The following is a 15,850-nucleotide window of genomic DNA, read 5'->3' on the forward strand; positions in this document are numbered from 1 at the left end:
ATAGGGACTCACTCCCTAGACAGACCCGAATTCGATTATCCATTGATGGCAAAAGCCACATCAGATAGGTTCCATAGAATAAAACAAAACACGGCATGACAAATATTCATATCATTTTCACATAAAAATATACTTTGGGCATTGCCCTTATTTAAAAAGAAAGCCCACCTCGTTCGTTTAATTTTTCTGATTCCTTACTTCGACTTCAAATTGATTCGCGGAGAATTCCCTTCCTTAAGTCCATGCTTCCCGTCTTTCAATTATTGCTGAGGCTGCCCAAGCTTGACCCAACAAAATGAATACTCCAGCCCACTTAATTCTTTAACAACTTGGCCCAAATGAAGTATTTGATACAATAGCCCAACTAAAAAAAATATATCTTCCTGAGGCCCAATCTTTTTTTAAAAAAAACCATAGGCCCAAATCCTTATTTTCTTCCCCCATTGTACACGCCCATCTTCTTCTCTCCCAACCTCTCTCTATTTCTCTCTCTCCCGTCTCCATCTATCTCTCGACACCACGTCTCGAATTTCTCCCAACCCGTCGCTCCTCCAACTCCGCCAGCCACCGCTGTCGATTCGTACTCAGCGTCCAGCCACCGCCGCCGTTGCGGTCTGCACAGGGTCGTCGCTGCTTCTCGCCGCCATCACCGTCTGCACAGAGCCATCGGCTGCTGTTCGCCGCTGCTCCGTCTATCTGTCGTCGTCCAGCCGATCTCTCCCTCCATCTCCGGTGCACTCTCTCTCGTCGACAAATTGAACAGTTTCTCCCAAATTTTCCGTCGCTCCGATTTGCCGCCGTCTGTCATCACTGTTGGAGCGGAGGTGACCCAGCCGTCGCGGTTCACGCTGCTGCTGCCGCTGGTTGCCGTAGATGCGGTGTCTCAGCCGCCAGACTCTCCGACCTCGGGTACGTGCCGACGGGAAGTCATCCAGGCACGCCGGCTCTGTTCCTCCGTCATCACTCGACTGCTCGCACAGGCCGACTTGTTCGGCAACCACCGTTTCTCATCGCTTCAGCCTCGAAACAACTCCGAACAACTCTCGAAATTCTTTGTTGCAAAGAGTTGCCGGAAAAATAATTTGGGGAACTCTCGGCTCTCTCCCTATAACTATTTCTTCTCAACTTTGTGGAAGGAAGAAAATACGGCAGAAAGGATGTTGAATTCGCAGTGTGCCTCTTTTGTTTGTTTTGGAGGAATGAGAAAACTGCATTGTGTGGTTGAAGTAAATATACGGACATATTTTGGTTGGAGATTTTGCTGGGATGTGGGCATGCATCTTTAAACGTGGGAAAAAAAAGGGGTGGGATATGGCTGGGTAGTTAGTTTCAATCAATATTAACTATGATTGATAACGTTTATTTATATATTTTTATTTATTTCATTTGTAGATTACGGAGAAGGAAAATCTCTGCAGAATCTTTAATTAGAATTTAAATTAATACAGCTTGGTGACTAAGTCAACAGAATCAAATATTTAATTAGATTAATTTAACTTTTTTTTCTCTTTTTTTTCCGGGTGTTACACATACTCCTTGTCGATCGCGTGTTTCGTGATAACTAAAACTCTCCGGCTAGAAAATTCGAACCTCATCCCAAGGCCCGTGATAACTCGTATCATTTAAAATTTATTTTTGTTTAAAGGACTATGGAATTTGAATTTGAATGCTTTGTGGAAACAGATTCTGTGACAGTGAATCTTGAAAGATGAATAATGCATGGTAGCATAAAAGAAGGTTCAATTTGGTGGGTTTTGGTGTAAGGAAAAAAATGCTTAAAGAAAAGGGTGTCTGTCTTAGAAAGATGTTTGGATGGTCATCCTTCAATTGGTATAGCTGTACATATATAATAGAGTACCAAGTATCTTTAAAGCCTACTCAACCTACTTAGAAAGATTCTCTTTCCTAGAGAATTATTTCAATCTTACCTTCTTGATCCCACGCTGCGACAATTCTGTGACTCTGTCCAACCACATGAGTTCCGATAAAAATATTGATGTGGGACAAAGACCGATTCAAGTTTTTATGAATAAATATGGACATTTATAAAAAAAATCATGTACAAGGCAAAAATGCTCGAGCAATAGACTTCACGATCAACACAACAAAATAAACCTCTAAAAAAAAGTTAGCAAAATGTCAATAATAACATGACACCAATAAAGATCGGAGATAAAGGAAAGCAAAGACAATAGCTAAGTAATAAAACAAGCCAAATCAGGAAAATCAAGCCAACGAGATCAAACCAGATATCAACACAAATGACTTAGTTCATCTTTTATTTTATTTTTTATCGCGTTCTATCATTTTTCTTCTATCTTTAGAATTATTTCTCTATTATTTTATATTATTCGTCGTACTTGTTGAGATATTAACAAATGCTTACAATACTTTCGCCTATCATTCCATATCAATGTGTAACAAATTTCGCATGACATTTATCAGGCAACGTAACAATGTGTAGAAGGGATTGATTTTGAGGGAGGAAATTGAAGGAATCCAAAAACATCAATCACTTCTAAAATAATTCAAAATTATGTCAATGATAGATTGATAATCTATTAGTTGTTTTAGCTAGATTTGGACATAACAACAATTATATTAATTGTAAAAAGCACATGAACTTGATGTTGAGCAAGGATGCTACATGTTAGTGATATTGCTAAATCAACAAAATTAATCTAGACCCCTAGCTAGAAGCATAAAATAAAGTGTTAGAAAACATGAAATATCTGGTACTAGAATCCACCCAATAATAGGGATTCCAAAGATAAAAGTGTTGCATAATTATTATTTTAAATTCAGCATGCCACATCATTGAATTCATGTAAAAAATTTAGCTCTCTAGTATCAAGTATCCTCGTTCCTTGATTCTTACCATTAGTAAAAGCACAATATCAAACAGCATGCAGTAGAACTATTATATCCAATTATCCATGCATGACGAAGTGTTTTTATTGCTATATACTATCACATTCACATCCAAACACAATTATTAATACAAAATTGATAAGATAAGAGAGATAGAAAGAAAAAGGTTAAAGTTTAAATAAAAATTTTGACCCACCTCTATAGGAAAAAAAATAACTTATTATAAATAAATAAAGACTAATTTTGGTGTACAATCCAAACTAACTATAATTATTTTTGGTGGACAATGCTAGTATAAGTTAGATAATTATTAATGCATGATTATATCGGTTTCGATCATCATATTCACAACTGAAATCACTCAACTTTGTTCACTATATAGAATTATAATCAAAATTTCATTGAACTTTCACGATCATTTGCAATATTTAAGAAATATACCATTAGATCTCAATCATATCACATTCAATCATTGGCAATGGCGAACTTAGAAAATATGTTGATAGCAAATTCACTTATTTATATTTTTCTTACATATTACTCTCTTAGTCCTATAAAAATAGGAACTTTGGGTATGACACATATTTTAATGCAAAATTAGTAAAGTAAAAGAGAGGTAGAAAGAAAAAGTAGTTGGAGTATTGTTAATGGAGAATGAGACTCACCTCGTAAGAGAGAAATACTTGCCAAAATTGGAAGATGACTATTTTTGTGGGACGACCCAAAATGAAAAAAAGAAGACTATTTTTATTGGATCTTCTTCAACTACTTCTTTCTAACCTGTTTGCTGCATCCATTCTTTTTCTTTATTTTTCAGTTTAGGCCCATCCACATCCTCCAATCCAACTTCCGATATTTTGGTCTTTAGAGAATCGCGAAGATAATTTTTGACAATTTTAAAGTAGGAAAAAAATAATTTTCATATATAGAGTTATGCAGTTCCAAGAAACAAAGTTGAAATTTTTTTAAATTTGCATGTCACTCCTAAAATAACAAACTATGCAAGCAAAAAAACATGGAGCTCAAGTTACATTATATTGAATTCAAACACAAACAACAATAAATCTTGAGCTTATTCATTGAGATATTCACAATGCAGACAGAATTAGTAATGGATCAGTCGTCGAGATTTCCCCATTTATGAGTGGTTAAAGAGATATAAGCAGAGGCCTTCTCATCGATTCTGGGCTCAGCCACCCACCACCCTCTGTCTTCGTCGCTCGGGTACACTTTGTAAGCTTTCACGTGCTCGTCCCTCACCTCTCTCTCCGTGCTTCTGCTCTTGCTCTTGCTCTTGCCCTTGAACAACTTCGCCAAAGACAAGGACGATTTCTTCTTGTTTCCTTCCCCCATTTTTTTTCTGATTTAGTTAGGAGATGAATAATATATATGTGTGTGTATAATATGATATTTGTATTCAATTTGTGCTGAATTTATAGTGAGAGAGGGAATCTGGAGATGTGAAGGAGCATTGTTCTGATTGATGGCTGTGATTTCATGATCATGACATTACATATGCTTTGTCTAAGAGGAGAATTGGTTGGATCAAATACTACCATGCTCAAGCGTAGTTTGTTTAGCTAACGAGTTTCACTAACTTCTTTAAACGAGGGTTAATCGGAGAGGGAATAAAGTAGAGAAGAGCGATTGTGTTATATTTTTGTTCAAAAAGGAAATGACTCCACTTTAGGCGAGAAGTCAGAAAAAGAAATTCGAGGAGACTACCAAATAGTACAAATAAATTAGGCTAAGTTTCGGGTGAAATTATTGTGTATCATGTCCAATTTTTAGGCATTTAGATGATATATTTCGAGTCGAGATTGACCATATGATTGTTTGTCATATTCTATAATTTATTTATTTATGAGAATTAAGTATATTATGTTAATAATATACTAAAATGAACAAATGTATGATACTTTATATATGTATCTCATATTATTCACACTTTTCATGTTTTGACTCGTCTTAAACTATTTTCTCTAAATTTATTTTAAGTAATGCTATGATATTCAATTAGTATATTTAAATTTTTTTTTATTAAGTTGATCTCTCATTATACTTAAAATATCAATTTAATTATATTTAAAAATGCAAGTCACATAAAACTTAAGGAGTAGTATTATAGGTAAAAATAATCAAATAGTACTATAATAATTTAGACAAAAAAGTTGGAATAAAAAGTAACTTTATACTGTAATTTCCGATTGAAAAGCATCAAAACACTCGAACCATTTGTTAGGGTTTATACTGTCTTACTATTCAACAAGATCAAAATCGATTTAAGGTAAAAAAAAAAATTCCAGCAATCTTGCCTTAGTTCATCTGTGGGAGCTATGGAAGATGGGAGACACCAAAGAGATACGCTGACGCTGACCCTTGTGGCAAGAAAGCCCTGTTTCTCGCTGCCCACCGCTTGCCCCAACTGTCTCCCAGCTTACATTTATCTTAAATTTGCCAACGTCCCCTTCACTTTGGAATTCAATCTCATACATCCCGATTCTGGTAATTCCCCCATTTTTTTATTGTATCATAATATTATTAATTTGAATTTCTGCTGCAGATTTTTCTTTTGGGACTTTTATCGAGTAATTATTTTGTCCAGCTGGTTCTGGTTTTTTGTTTCGTATATTTTCACACATTTTCTGTTGTTTGTTTCGCTGCATAATTGAACCTTGCCTTGAACGCCTTGTAATTGAACGAAATAGTTCTTGCTTTGGGATTCTGATTCTACCGAATTAGCTAAAAATTGCTGGCATTAAATGAGCCTTCTGCAACGTTTAATTTTGGATTATGAATTTATGGATTTATTGTGTTTTTTAATAAATATTCTGCAATGTGATTCTTATCTGCAAGAATCTGGTTGATTGTTAGCCTGAACACTATCGTTATATCTCTTTTAAGCATGTTGGAAGCGAGTCATGTGACTTTATATAGATGTAGGGCCTTCAGATTGTTGTTATAGACTGTAGTTTGATGAAATAATTCTCAAGCAATCAGACATTTCCAGATTTTGCAGTAAGCTGTAATCAGGAACTGATACTGCAAATATTTCACAGTCCAACTTCTCCAAAATCACTGGCAAATAAATCTTTGATGGTTGTTGGATAATTACTATTGAATAGTATCTGAATGACGGGTTCAAGTTTCAATAACAGGCTAGACTATCTAATAATTTCATGGAAAGGAGGATGAAACTAGCAATGGAGTTAGCTTAATTGTTCCATGCCAAATCTAATGGAATTTATTGATATCTGACTCCATCATGTTTAATCAAGAATCTTGACATTGTTTGGTTCCTCAATGTTATATCATGCTTTAAATGATCAAAGTGGTATTGTCGAAGAACGTTGAGTTTCTATAATAACAGAGGCGCGTATCCATTTCCTTGAAACTTTCTTTTGACCAGAAGACTTTTTTTTTGTCAGAGCCATTGACTTTCTATATAGGCATTAATCTTTCTATTAGAAACAGCAAACATGATATTTTGTTTTTGCTTATTATGCATCTAAAATTATTTAACTTATAAGTATGTGTATCTCAAATAATATACATTGCATTGTATCCCTACCAGATCAGATACCCTTTGTAGAGTCTGGTGATTATGTTGCTTATAACAATGAGAACGGCGGAGTCCTTCAAAAATTAAAGGAAGAAGGCATTGTTGACTTGGACGCTGAGGTCAGTGGTGTACCTGAATGGGTTTCATTCAAGGCGATGGTTGAGTCGTGGCTTGCTGATGCAGTCTTGTATGAACTATGGGTGGGTTCTGATGGCAAATCAGCACACAAGATTTATTACTCTGATCTCCCTTGGCCAATAGGGAAGATTTTGTACTATAAGCAAGTCTATGCAGTGAAACAACTACTTGGGATAACTTCAGAGAATGCAGAAAGAAGGGAAGAAGAGGTATTTCTGTTTGGATATATTTCTTTCTACGTCATTTAAGCATATCTATCTAATGGGTGAAACAACTATTTGGGATTTCAGCTGCTTTTCTCTATTGATATGTGTGCTATCTTGTGAGGATGTGTAACACATAAAACAATAAATCAAATCTGTCAAGTTATAAGGTTCTGGAATCTGGATGGAACAAGATCTAGATTCTAGACCTAACCTTGTTACATATGTTAGTCTGTTTGTATTCTCAACATTCACAACTGTCCACGTGATAAACAGAAATGCATATTATAATGGAAACATACACACACATGTATATGTATATGTATGCATAGTTTCTTATGCATTTTGCTGTTTGCGTAGTGTGGCTTATTCTGCTGTTTCTATGTGCAGATATATCGAAGAGTAAGTGTGGCATATAGTGCATTGTCAGCTAAGTTGGGGGAACAGACATTTTTCTTTGAAGACAGGTGATTTCCTTTGCTCTGTATAAATCTAAATGACTGCTGCCTTTTCTTGTTTTATACTTCCCCTCGTCACCCAAAATATTGCACATTTTGCCATTTTGGAGTGTCCCATGGATTAGTGCACACTTCTCTTTTTGCTATTTTTGGACACAGTTCATTATTTTATCCTCACTTTCTACTCTTATTTACAACTTTAACACACATGGATCTCCATTTCTCCACTCACAACACACTTCACCTAACACTTATTAAGACCCATGCCACACAGCCAAGTGTAAACTATTTTGGGGGACGGAGAGAGTATTTAGCAACTGCTTCCTAACGCAATGTTTCCAATGCAGGCCAACAAGTTTGGATGCAGTTTTTCTTGGTCATTCTCTGTTTACGCTTCTTGCTTTACCTGTAAGTACTTATAATGGTTATATTTGAGTAATCATTGTAATTGGAGACTTCCTTGCTGAAGTGAGTTTGGAATTTTTGGAATCTATATATAATGAAAAGCTGAATAATGCATTCCTGTGTTCTTACTTTTTACCCCATAGGAAACATCTGTTCTAAGAAGCAAGCTCTTGGCTCATGCTAATCTTGTGAAGTATGCGGAGAATCTTAAAATGGAGTATATAGATGCCAGTTCGTCATCTTCATCAGTTCCTCAATCAGATCCCTCGTCATCAGCTCCCAAAAGAGGCCCTTCACATTGGAGTGAGTCACTTGTAACTATGTTGCTATCCGATTTTACTAATTTTACATTGTCTATGTTGATAAATTTACATGTTGTTACATTGTCTTTGCTTTAGAAAAACATGGACTCTTGTGAGAAACTTCTTAGGCTATATTTGGTTTCTTTTGGAGTACCTACAACTATCTAGAGATATGTTTGGCAGTTACTCGTTTTGGGTCGTTTTCAAAATGCATGATCTAGTTAATGCAAAACGCATTCCTTTACTCTTGATTAAGGTCCGAGTTTTCATATTTGATTTTTTTCATGTTGAGAGGTTGAATCATGTTCATGTGCTTGTAGTTTCTATTGACAATCTTTACCTATTACTATTTGCATATTTAGTAGAATTAACCCCATTAACAACAAATTTAGGTTCAAAGCCAAAGAACAAACCTACTAGGGAGAAGACAGAGGAAGAGAAGAAGTTCAAGAGACGCGCTAAATACTTTCTTGCTACTCAGCTTGTTGCTGTTTTGATTTTCCTTTCCATTCTTGGTGGATCTAATGATGCTGAAGTGGAGCTTGATGATGATGACGGCTTCGACTATGAGTAGGAATTACCCTAATGATTCATTTTTTTCGTGTTTTTCTAGCCGACTTGGACTTGCTAGGGGTTTGAGAAAATCTGCAAGTCACTGGGTTTCTATTTTCTGAGAGAGTCTGCTAATGAGTTTTGGACTGAGGTTGAATTTTCTCTTGTACTAAGCTATTGAAGCTGAGAATAAATCATAAATGCAGTTTTGCCCATTGACAAAGATGGATTCATAAACTCTCAATTTTTCAACATTAACTCATTATTGTTTGTCATGTGTGTATAGTCCAAATCATTTGTTTATTCATTTAATACTGTTAAAAGCTGTTAACTGACTTTTCTTTTGTAATTTTAGCTATATACTAGTAATGTTTTGAGCATATGTATATGCTATTTTACTAAGAAGAAGAAGAAGAAAAAATTAAATTATGTTCATGCGATTGTGCAATCGAACCATTTCAAGTGATAGTACAATCATATGTAAAAATCAAAGGTTCACTATAAAAAAACGTGCTTAAAGTATTTTTCATTCAATTAATGACGTTAAATTAAATTTCTAAATACATCGTGGTTTGGAAAATATTATCATTTTTAAATAACTTATTTATGTTGATATATCTAATTGATTAAATATTGGATTTATAATAATTAGTGTCACACTCCCATTTTATTTTCTTCATACCAAATATCTAATTGATATTTTCTTCACAATATATAATAATATGAAATCCAAACTCATAAATTAATAGTATAATAATTTTTTTTGTAAAGTAAAAAATCAAATAACTTTCAAAATAGAAAAAAATAAATAAACAAATACTCGTACTACATATTGATTGGTGAAATAATTAGAAAACATTGGGCTTATATTCATTATTATTGGGCCTTAATGAATAGAGAAAACAGAAAAGCAAAATAAATCTTTCTAAAATTCTCCCTCCTTTATTTCTCCCTCATACTTACGCCGCCACCTGAATCTCTACCGCCGGAATCCCCCGCCGCCGCCGGCCAATCAGGTCAAGAGAACGGACCGTAGGTATACTTTAGAATTCATTTAGGTAAGAATCTGCTTCTCTTTGCTCTAATACGCCTCCATCTTCTCTCTTCTACTTTTTTTAAAATTTGTTATATGTTGTTTGAAAAATTCAGCATATTTGCAAATTCAGTGTAGTGTTCTCTGCCATGGGAGCTCCGAAACGACAGCGTAGCCCCAAGGACGAGGAGAAACTCACTGCCAAACAGAGGAAAACTGGTAAACATGGAGGTATTAACAGAAATTGAAATTTTGCTACGTTTTGAGGTTGCAAAGTTTTCCCCTTTTAAAATTTGTATTGTGTAGTGCCTGCAAAAAAGTTGCATGATAAGGTGGAGCAGCGAGTAGATGAACATTCAGAGGGCGAAGAAGCAGAATTAGTTGCCAACACAAACACAAAGCTGACAGTATACGACAGTTTATTGAAAAAATTGGGTACACAGAATGTTTCTGTTGCAGACGCAATCAGAAGAAGGTAAACCGAACCTATGTGACCTATTCATCCAATCCGTATACAGATACACTAATGTTTGTAAGATAAACTCTAAAAGCAATAATACTGCTAGCAACAGTATGATGCTTAATTGAAAAGCATTGCACATTTTTTTCAGAGAGTTAACGGCATTAAGATTCACTCATTTCAATTGTTGAAATGTTTTGGGATTTCTGATGTTACTTTTTTTGGGTAGGCAACGAGAAGAGCAAGGGGAAAGTGATGAAGATGAAGATGATGAAGAAGACGACAGTGATCCAGAATCCATTGACGAGCTGGAAGAAAATGTTGATGATGATGGTGAAGACGACGATGGCGACGCTGATGATGGTAATAACATAAAGGGAAATTTGTCTCCAATAACGCTGGTTTCACCATTCCCTAGTTATGCTCTATGTACAGAGATTAAAAAACTCGAAGTCGGATATTATTGAGAAAGGAACTTCATGGACTATATACATGTGGTGCAAAAGTAATTACCGATATTTGTTTTGCTGATTGGTTTGCCGTTTGCTCTTAGTTCTTATTGAGAAATAACTATTTGTTAAGAACATCAATAATTATTTGTATATTTTTTGAAACTCTGAAGTAGAGATAATTATTCTGTAATGCCATTGCAACTGAGTTCAAATGCATACATATCTACTCAATTTTCTTTTTGACATATTCCCTAGATTGCTTGAAGATACGCTGCTGAATTTTCTTGTGACGAAATGATAGGGTCCTCGATTTATCAAATCTCACCGAAGAACATCTCCAATATCATAGTATCTTTTATTTTAGTTTGTTGTCATTAATTGTCTTTGTTTCTCAGGTATCTAGATGGACAGGCGCGTTTCTATCGGCAGACATTAATTTTAGGCTCTCATACAAATCCAGGTACTATAGTTGATACTATCTGCTATGAGTTTTTGTTAGTGATGTAATGCAAATGGAACTTGGAAGCTCATGCACGAAACATGGAAGAAAATAGATCGTAGAAACATAGTAAATCCTGGGTTTTTTTTTCTTTTTTTGTTCTAGACTACGATTATTATTCCTCGAGTGTACTAGGCTTTTTTTAAATTCCGGCTTTGGGAGAGACACATGACCCTCATGCGTCACCCGTTAATGAAACGCATGACCGTGATGCGTCTATGGGTAAGACGCATGAGGGTCATGCGTTTTTCAATTTTAATTGAAAGACGCATGAGGGTCATGCGTCTTAGGGTAAAACGCATGACACTCATGCGTCTCTCCTATAAACATAAATTCGCTCCGTAGCTTAGTGGTAAGAATTATGTGTTGTCATTGTGGAGGCCTGGGTTCGAATCCTTACACTCGAGGAATGATAATCGTAGTCTAGAACAAAAAAAGAAAAAACCCAGTAAATCCTAAGATTCGATAGTAATCAGCGTTTCTTTCATAATGAACTCAATCATCTCTCTTCTCAACATTTTCTGAATGCAAGTACCACCTGAGTAGATATGGCTTTTTCGATTTGGTTTTAAGTTGAAGTATCTTTTTTAACGTTCTTATTTTATTGCTTTTGCAGAAATGAATGCCTTGTTTAATCAGCATTGCCTTAACTACTGAGGAAAGGTATGCTCATATTCTCTGTATTGTAATTCATGCAAAGAACTAAGTTTACCTTACTTCAGTGTGAAATTTGTTTCACAATGGTGTGCATTCTTCCTTGCAATACTCATTTCTATTTGATTACTTTTGCTAAAATATTTGGATAAGACAAATAAATCTTAACAGAAGTAGCCGGTAATATGTTTGCTGCGTATGTCTTCCCACCTGGAAATTTTTTGTTCAATCCATCTGGTGAGGATCTCTTCATGATGTTCATTGTTGCAGGTGAAATTGGAGTGCACATATCACTAGCGTCTAGGTGTGAACTGAAAAACGAAAAATTCAGCAGTTACCCTGTTATGTGGAATTGGGTGCCCAGTTCGTATTCCACATGGTGCTCAATCGATGCCCATGTGCTCATTCAACAAATGCATAAATTTTCGTGCTCAATTGAATTTGTATATAATATTTATTTATTTTAAATTGGAACTTTTAATTCACATAGTAATTTATTTAGTCTCATCTGATTTAATAAAGCACTGATATACTAGATATGTATTTCAGATAGTTACTTCGTGATCTAACAACTCATCTGTCGATTTTGCAGATCTATGAGCATTTTGATATAGAATCAATAGTTGAAGCTGACAATGCCCGCCTGAAATATTTCTCTGATAAGGTTTATCCCATGCTGTTATATTCACGTATATATACTGTCAATTTTGTACATAATACTACTATGTTTTTTTGAGTTTCAACTAGTACAAACACATCCTATACTGAAATAATAGCTTCCATGGGTTGTCTTCTACAACTGCATTTCTTCATGGATGGGAAAAGCTGACAGTGATAAATATTTTTTTGCGGATCTTCCCAAAGATAAAAGATTCTGTTCAGGTGATACAAGGCTTTATATGTATACGTTTCTAAAATTCCCTTTCCATTTACAAATGATTCACCTTTCTATATGCTTCCTTTTTCAGGATGGTGTGATGATTTTTGCAAGCTCCTACTTCGAGTACGTCCGGCTCAGGAATTATTTGAAATCTCAGTCTGCTTCGGTCTGCTTGTTTGGAGAGTAAGAAAATTGTCATTTTTTTTCTATTTTAAACTCTTGTATCTTTTTTGTATTATCCGTTTCCATTGTTTCATATTTTTCTAGAGCGTTTTCTTAGACAACTAATGACTTTCTCTTTATTTAGGTATATAAAACGAAATGAGATATCTCACGTCAGGGGTGAGTTTTTCAGAGGAGAAAAGAAAATTATGCTCTACACTGAGAGAGCCCACTTCTATTACAGATACAAGGTTAGTCCAACTCCCATGGATATTCCTTCGAATACTGCACTGCTTAATCCTAACAATACCATGTATAATCCTCTTAGCCATTATAGGAAAAGAACTCGTTATTGCCAGCGTCTGTTAAGAACAGCTGCACGTGGAACTTCTCATTTAAAAATGGACTAGTTTTACTTACTAATAGTTTGCCTTGAACGGTTATTGCTTAGTATCGAAAAAACTTCCACATGAGTGTCGATGCATATACAGATTCAAATTCAAATGTCGAGTTCTATGGCTGCAAGAATTTTCTTTTCCCTGTCATAATCTTAATGCTCTTTTCAATAGATTTGTGGAGTGAAGAATTTGATAATCTACTCCTTGCCAGATAGAGAAGAATTCTACCCACAGGTATCTTTACATTTTCCGGTTGCAGTTGTTTCCTATTTTCATGTCTATATTCCTTCCCTAGTACTTAGTTGTGCAGATTATTAACTTTCTGGAAGAGTCCGACAACATGAATTGCAGAGTGCTGTTTTCTCGTTTGGATAATCTCCGGGTACCATTCTTGCACTCTGTCAGGGTCAAATTTATACAAAAATAGGTCATTTTTTTCAAAATGATAGATTTGTAGCCTCATTGTCATTTTTCTAAATTAAGAATCTAAGATCACTCACTTTTTAAGAAGAAATATTAATCGTTGCATGTGTTTGTGTCCGTGATCAGCTCGAGAGAATAGATGGTTCTACTGCTGCGAAAAGGAAGATCAATTCAGATAAAGGGGTATTCGTTTTCGCTTAGAATTTATTGCAAGATGCAGAAATCATTTAACCTCATCTTCACGATTTTGTGCTATTCAAGAAGTATTTATCGCCCGCGTGTTTGATAGTTGTATCACCAATGACTTCGAGCATCGTTGAAGTTTTCAACTTCGTGTTTGCTCAATTTTGGGACTCACATGTAACCATTTTGTAACTCTTACTCTCAGAATTCGAATAATCTTGTGTTTGTAACTTATATGCAATTCTGAACGTTTAGTTCCCACATCATTTTGCTTAGTGAAATTGGTTCTAATTGTATCTATCTCTAGATAAATCCTAAATATTCACTAATACAATACACATCACTTACTAAAACACAAATGGTCTTTATTCTTCTACAAATACACCCAAGAAAGGAGATAAAAATAAAACACGAAGAGATACCCGACAAGGATAGGAGAAATGCAACATTCCTAAAAAGGACTAAAGGTTTGAAGAAGAAAGCAAACGAACTATCGATTCTCTGTGGCGTCGATATAGGCCTCGTGATCCACAAAAAGGAGCAAAGCAATGCGGCTCTATGGCCTTCTCCCGAGAGCTTCGGGTCAAGGCTGCAGGAGTTCTTGGAGTTTCGCAACGAGGAAAGAAAGAGAAGGATGACCACACATGAGGGTTTAATGAAGCAGATGGTGCAAGGAGAGATGGAAAATCTTGAGAAGATGAAGAAGGCCATCCAGCTAAAGGAGTCTCGGCAGCTAGTGATGAAGTCGATGCAGACTGACTCTTTCAACGGGTTTGGAATCGATCAGTTGAGAATGCCATGAACTCATTTGCAGATCACATGCTTAAGAAGTTGCAACAAAGAGATAATGAGCTTAATGATGGATGATCATTAATATTCTATCTTGTACGTGTTCATGTTCTCTTATTAATTTTGTTGAAGAGTTTAGTTTTGTAAATGCTTTGATTTGAATGAAATTTTTGTATGACAGTATCATCCCTATACAACAATATCATCAATACAACACAATATTATCAATCATATATCACAATATCACCAACACAGCCAAGCATTATCATCAACGAAAATAATTTTCATAGAGATCATATAAATTTCTTTATATAAACCTTTGCTACTATGATTTCATTAGAATTTTTTAAAAATATATTTAATTCGATATATTTTCTGTGAAACAATAAATTATCTGAGTTATTGAAAGAAAGCAAAGTAAATTACCTTAATGGTTTTGTGATAATATACTAAAAATAAGGAATGAATCATATATGAAATATTTTATTTTGTTAATGTGTTGATGAAATATGTTGTGTTGATAATATTATATTGTTGTAATACTCAATGTTTATTTCCCAGATCATTTTGCTTGGTGAATTTGATTCTGATTGTACAATTCATTTTTCAGAAATGGATTGATGTCTAAAATAGATTTTTGAAATTCACTAATACACTACTTGCCACTTTCTAAAACAAATACACCCAAGAAAAGAAAAAAGGATAACACTAAAATCTCAACACAAAACAAACACACAACCATAAAAAAAACCATGACAAGAGGAAGCATAAAACACGAAGAAATACACAACGAATATAGGAGAAATGCGATGTTCCGAAAAAGGAGAGACGGTTTGCTGAAGAAAGCCAACGAGCTGTCGATTCTATGTGGAGTCGACGTAGGCATCGTGATCCACAAGAAGGAGCAAAGCAACGCGGTTCTGTGGCCTTCTCCCGAGAGCTTCAGGTCAAGGGTGCAGAAGTTCATGGAGTTTCGAGACGAGGAAAGAAAGAGAAGGATGAGCACACATGAGGGTTTGGTGAAGCAGATGGTGCAAGGAGAGATGGAAAATCTTGAGAAGCTGAAGAATGCCATCCAGTTGAAGGAGTCTCAGCAGCTCGTGGTGAAGTCGATGCAGACGAACTCGTTCAACGGCTTTGGAATCGATCAGTTGAATGCTATGAATTCATTTGCAGATCACATGCTTAAGAAGCTGCAACAAAGAGATAATGACCTAAATGCTAAATAAAATGAGCAATGATAATATTCTAGTTCATTTTTTTGTGTTTGTTTAAACTTGTAGTGATTCCATGTATGTTTTATTCAAGGATTGATTTATCTTTCCTATTAATTAAGATATACTTGTTTTTTTATGTTTCATTTTTTAATTGTTGGTATCAAATAAATGAGAATGAAAATAATGAGTGAATGTAAATAATGAGGTAT

At 35.1% G+C, this 15,850-nt stretch overlaps 4 protein-coding genes across 18 annotated transcripts; all 4 read left to right on the forward strand.

Moving 5' to 3' along the window:
* Window positions 1–5,097: 5,097 nt before the first annotated feature.
* On the forward strand, window positions 5,098–8,766 carry LOC121785689 (mitochondrial outer membrane import complex protein METAXIN-like). The gene is made up of 6 exons (XM_042184092.1): window positions 5,098–5,376; window positions 6,446–6,780; window positions 7,165–7,241; window positions 7,580–7,640; window positions 7,781–7,940; window positions 8,332–8,766. The coding sequence occupies exons 1-6, from the start codon at window positions 5,208–5,210 to the stop codon at window positions 8,511–8,513; spliced, it is 984 nt and encodes a 327-aa protein (XP_042040026.1). The 5' UTR covers window positions 5,098–5,207; the 3' UTR covers window positions 8,514–8,766.
* A 630-nt stretch (window positions 8,767–9,396) lies between these two features.
* On the forward strand, window positions 9,397–13,910 carry LOC121786428 (U3 small nucleolar RNA-associated protein 25 homolog). Of its 15 annotated transcripts, none has more exons than XM_042185062.1 (14): window positions 9,397–9,549; window positions 9,641–9,755; window positions 9,831–9,999; window positions 10,214–10,347; window positions 10,832–10,896; window positions 11,552–11,598; window positions 11,860–12,032; window positions 12,182–12,253; window positions 12,403–12,471; window positions 12,558–12,652; window positions 12,777–12,882; window positions 13,201–13,263; window positions 13,325–13,411; window positions 13,579–13,910. In XM_042185062.1, the coding sequence occupies exons 7-14, from the start codon at window positions 11,934–11,936 to the stop codon at window positions 13,651–13,653; spliced, it is 666 nt and encodes a 221-aa protein (XP_042040996.1). In that variant the 5' UTR covers window positions 9,397–9,549; window positions 9,641–9,755; window positions 9,831–9,999; window positions 10,214–10,347; window positions 10,832–10,896; window positions 11,552–11,598; window positions 11,860–11,933; the 3' UTR covers window positions 13,654–13,910. The 15 variants fall into 15 exon arrangements, 10 of the variants coding, with proteins under 10 accessions (XP_042040996.1, XP_042040995.1, XP_042040998.1 ...); XM_042185061.1 differs by having other exon boundaries at window positions 9,398–9,549; window positions 9,658–9,755; XM_042185064.1 differs by having other exon boundaries at window positions 9,398–9,549; window positions 9,658–9,755; window positions 11,860–11,968.
* Window positions 13,911–13,993: 83 nt separating this feature from the next.
* On the forward strand, window positions 13,994–14,437 carry LOC121786945 (agamous-like MADS-box protein AGL80). The gene has a single exon (XM_042185537.1). It carries the CDS (start codon window positions 13,994–13,996, stop codon window positions 14,435–14,437), a length of 444 nt encoding a protein of 147 aa, XP_042041471.1.
* Window positions 14,438–15,176: 739 nt separating this feature from the next.
* Window positions 15,177–15,653, forward strand: LOC121786947 (MADS-box transcription factor PHERES 1-like). Its single transcript, XM_042185538.1, has one exon. The coding sequence runs from the start codon at window positions 15,177–15,179 to the stop codon at window positions 15,651–15,653; it is 477 nt and encodes a 158-aa protein (XP_042041472.1).
* Window positions 15,654–15,850: the final 197 nt, after the last annotated feature.

This window comes from Salvia splendens, chromosome 22 (assembly GCF_004379255.2).
Source record: "Salvia splendens isolate huo1 chromosome 22, SspV2, whole genome shotgun sequence".
Lineage (NCBI taxonomy): Eukaryota > Viridiplantae > Streptophyta > Magnoliopsida > Lamiales > Lamiaceae > Salvia > Salvia splendens.

Excerpts from the sequence above, each read along its gene's own strand:
- LOC121786428 (XM_042185056.1), top strand. The coding sequence starts at position 11,775 with ATGTTTGCTGCGTATGTCTTCCCACCTGGAAATTTTTTGTTCAATCCA. Across the intron at positions 12,653-12,776 it reads TCGGTCTGCTTGTTTGGAGA|GTATATAAAACGAAATGAGA; the intron begins GTAAGAAAATTG and ends CTCTTTATTTAG. Across the intron at positions 13,264-13,324 it reads GAGAAGAATTCTACCCACAG|TACTTAGTTGTGCAGATTAT; the intron begins GTATCTTTACAT and ends TTCCTTCCCTAG.
- LOC121786945 (XM_042185537.1), top strand. The coding sequence starts at position 13,994 with ATGGTCTTTATTCTTCTACAAATACACCCAAGAAAGGAGATAAAAATA.
- LOC121785689 (XM_042184092.1), top strand. The coding sequence starts at position 5,208 with ATGGAAGATGGGAGACACCAAAGAGATACGCTGACGCTGACCCTTGTG. Across the intron at positions 5,377-6,445 it reads TCTCATACATCCCGATTCTG|ATCAGATACCCTTTGTAGAG; the intron begins GTAATTCCCCCA and ends TATCCCTACCAG. Across the intron at positions 7,641-7,780 it reads TTACGCTTCTTGCTTTACCT|GAAACATCTGTTCTAAGAAG; the intron begins GTAAGTACTTAT and ends TTTACCCCATAG.
- LOC121786947 (XM_042185538.1), top strand. The coding sequence starts at position 15,177 with ATGACAAGAGGAAGCATAAAACACGAAGAAATACACAACGAATATAGG.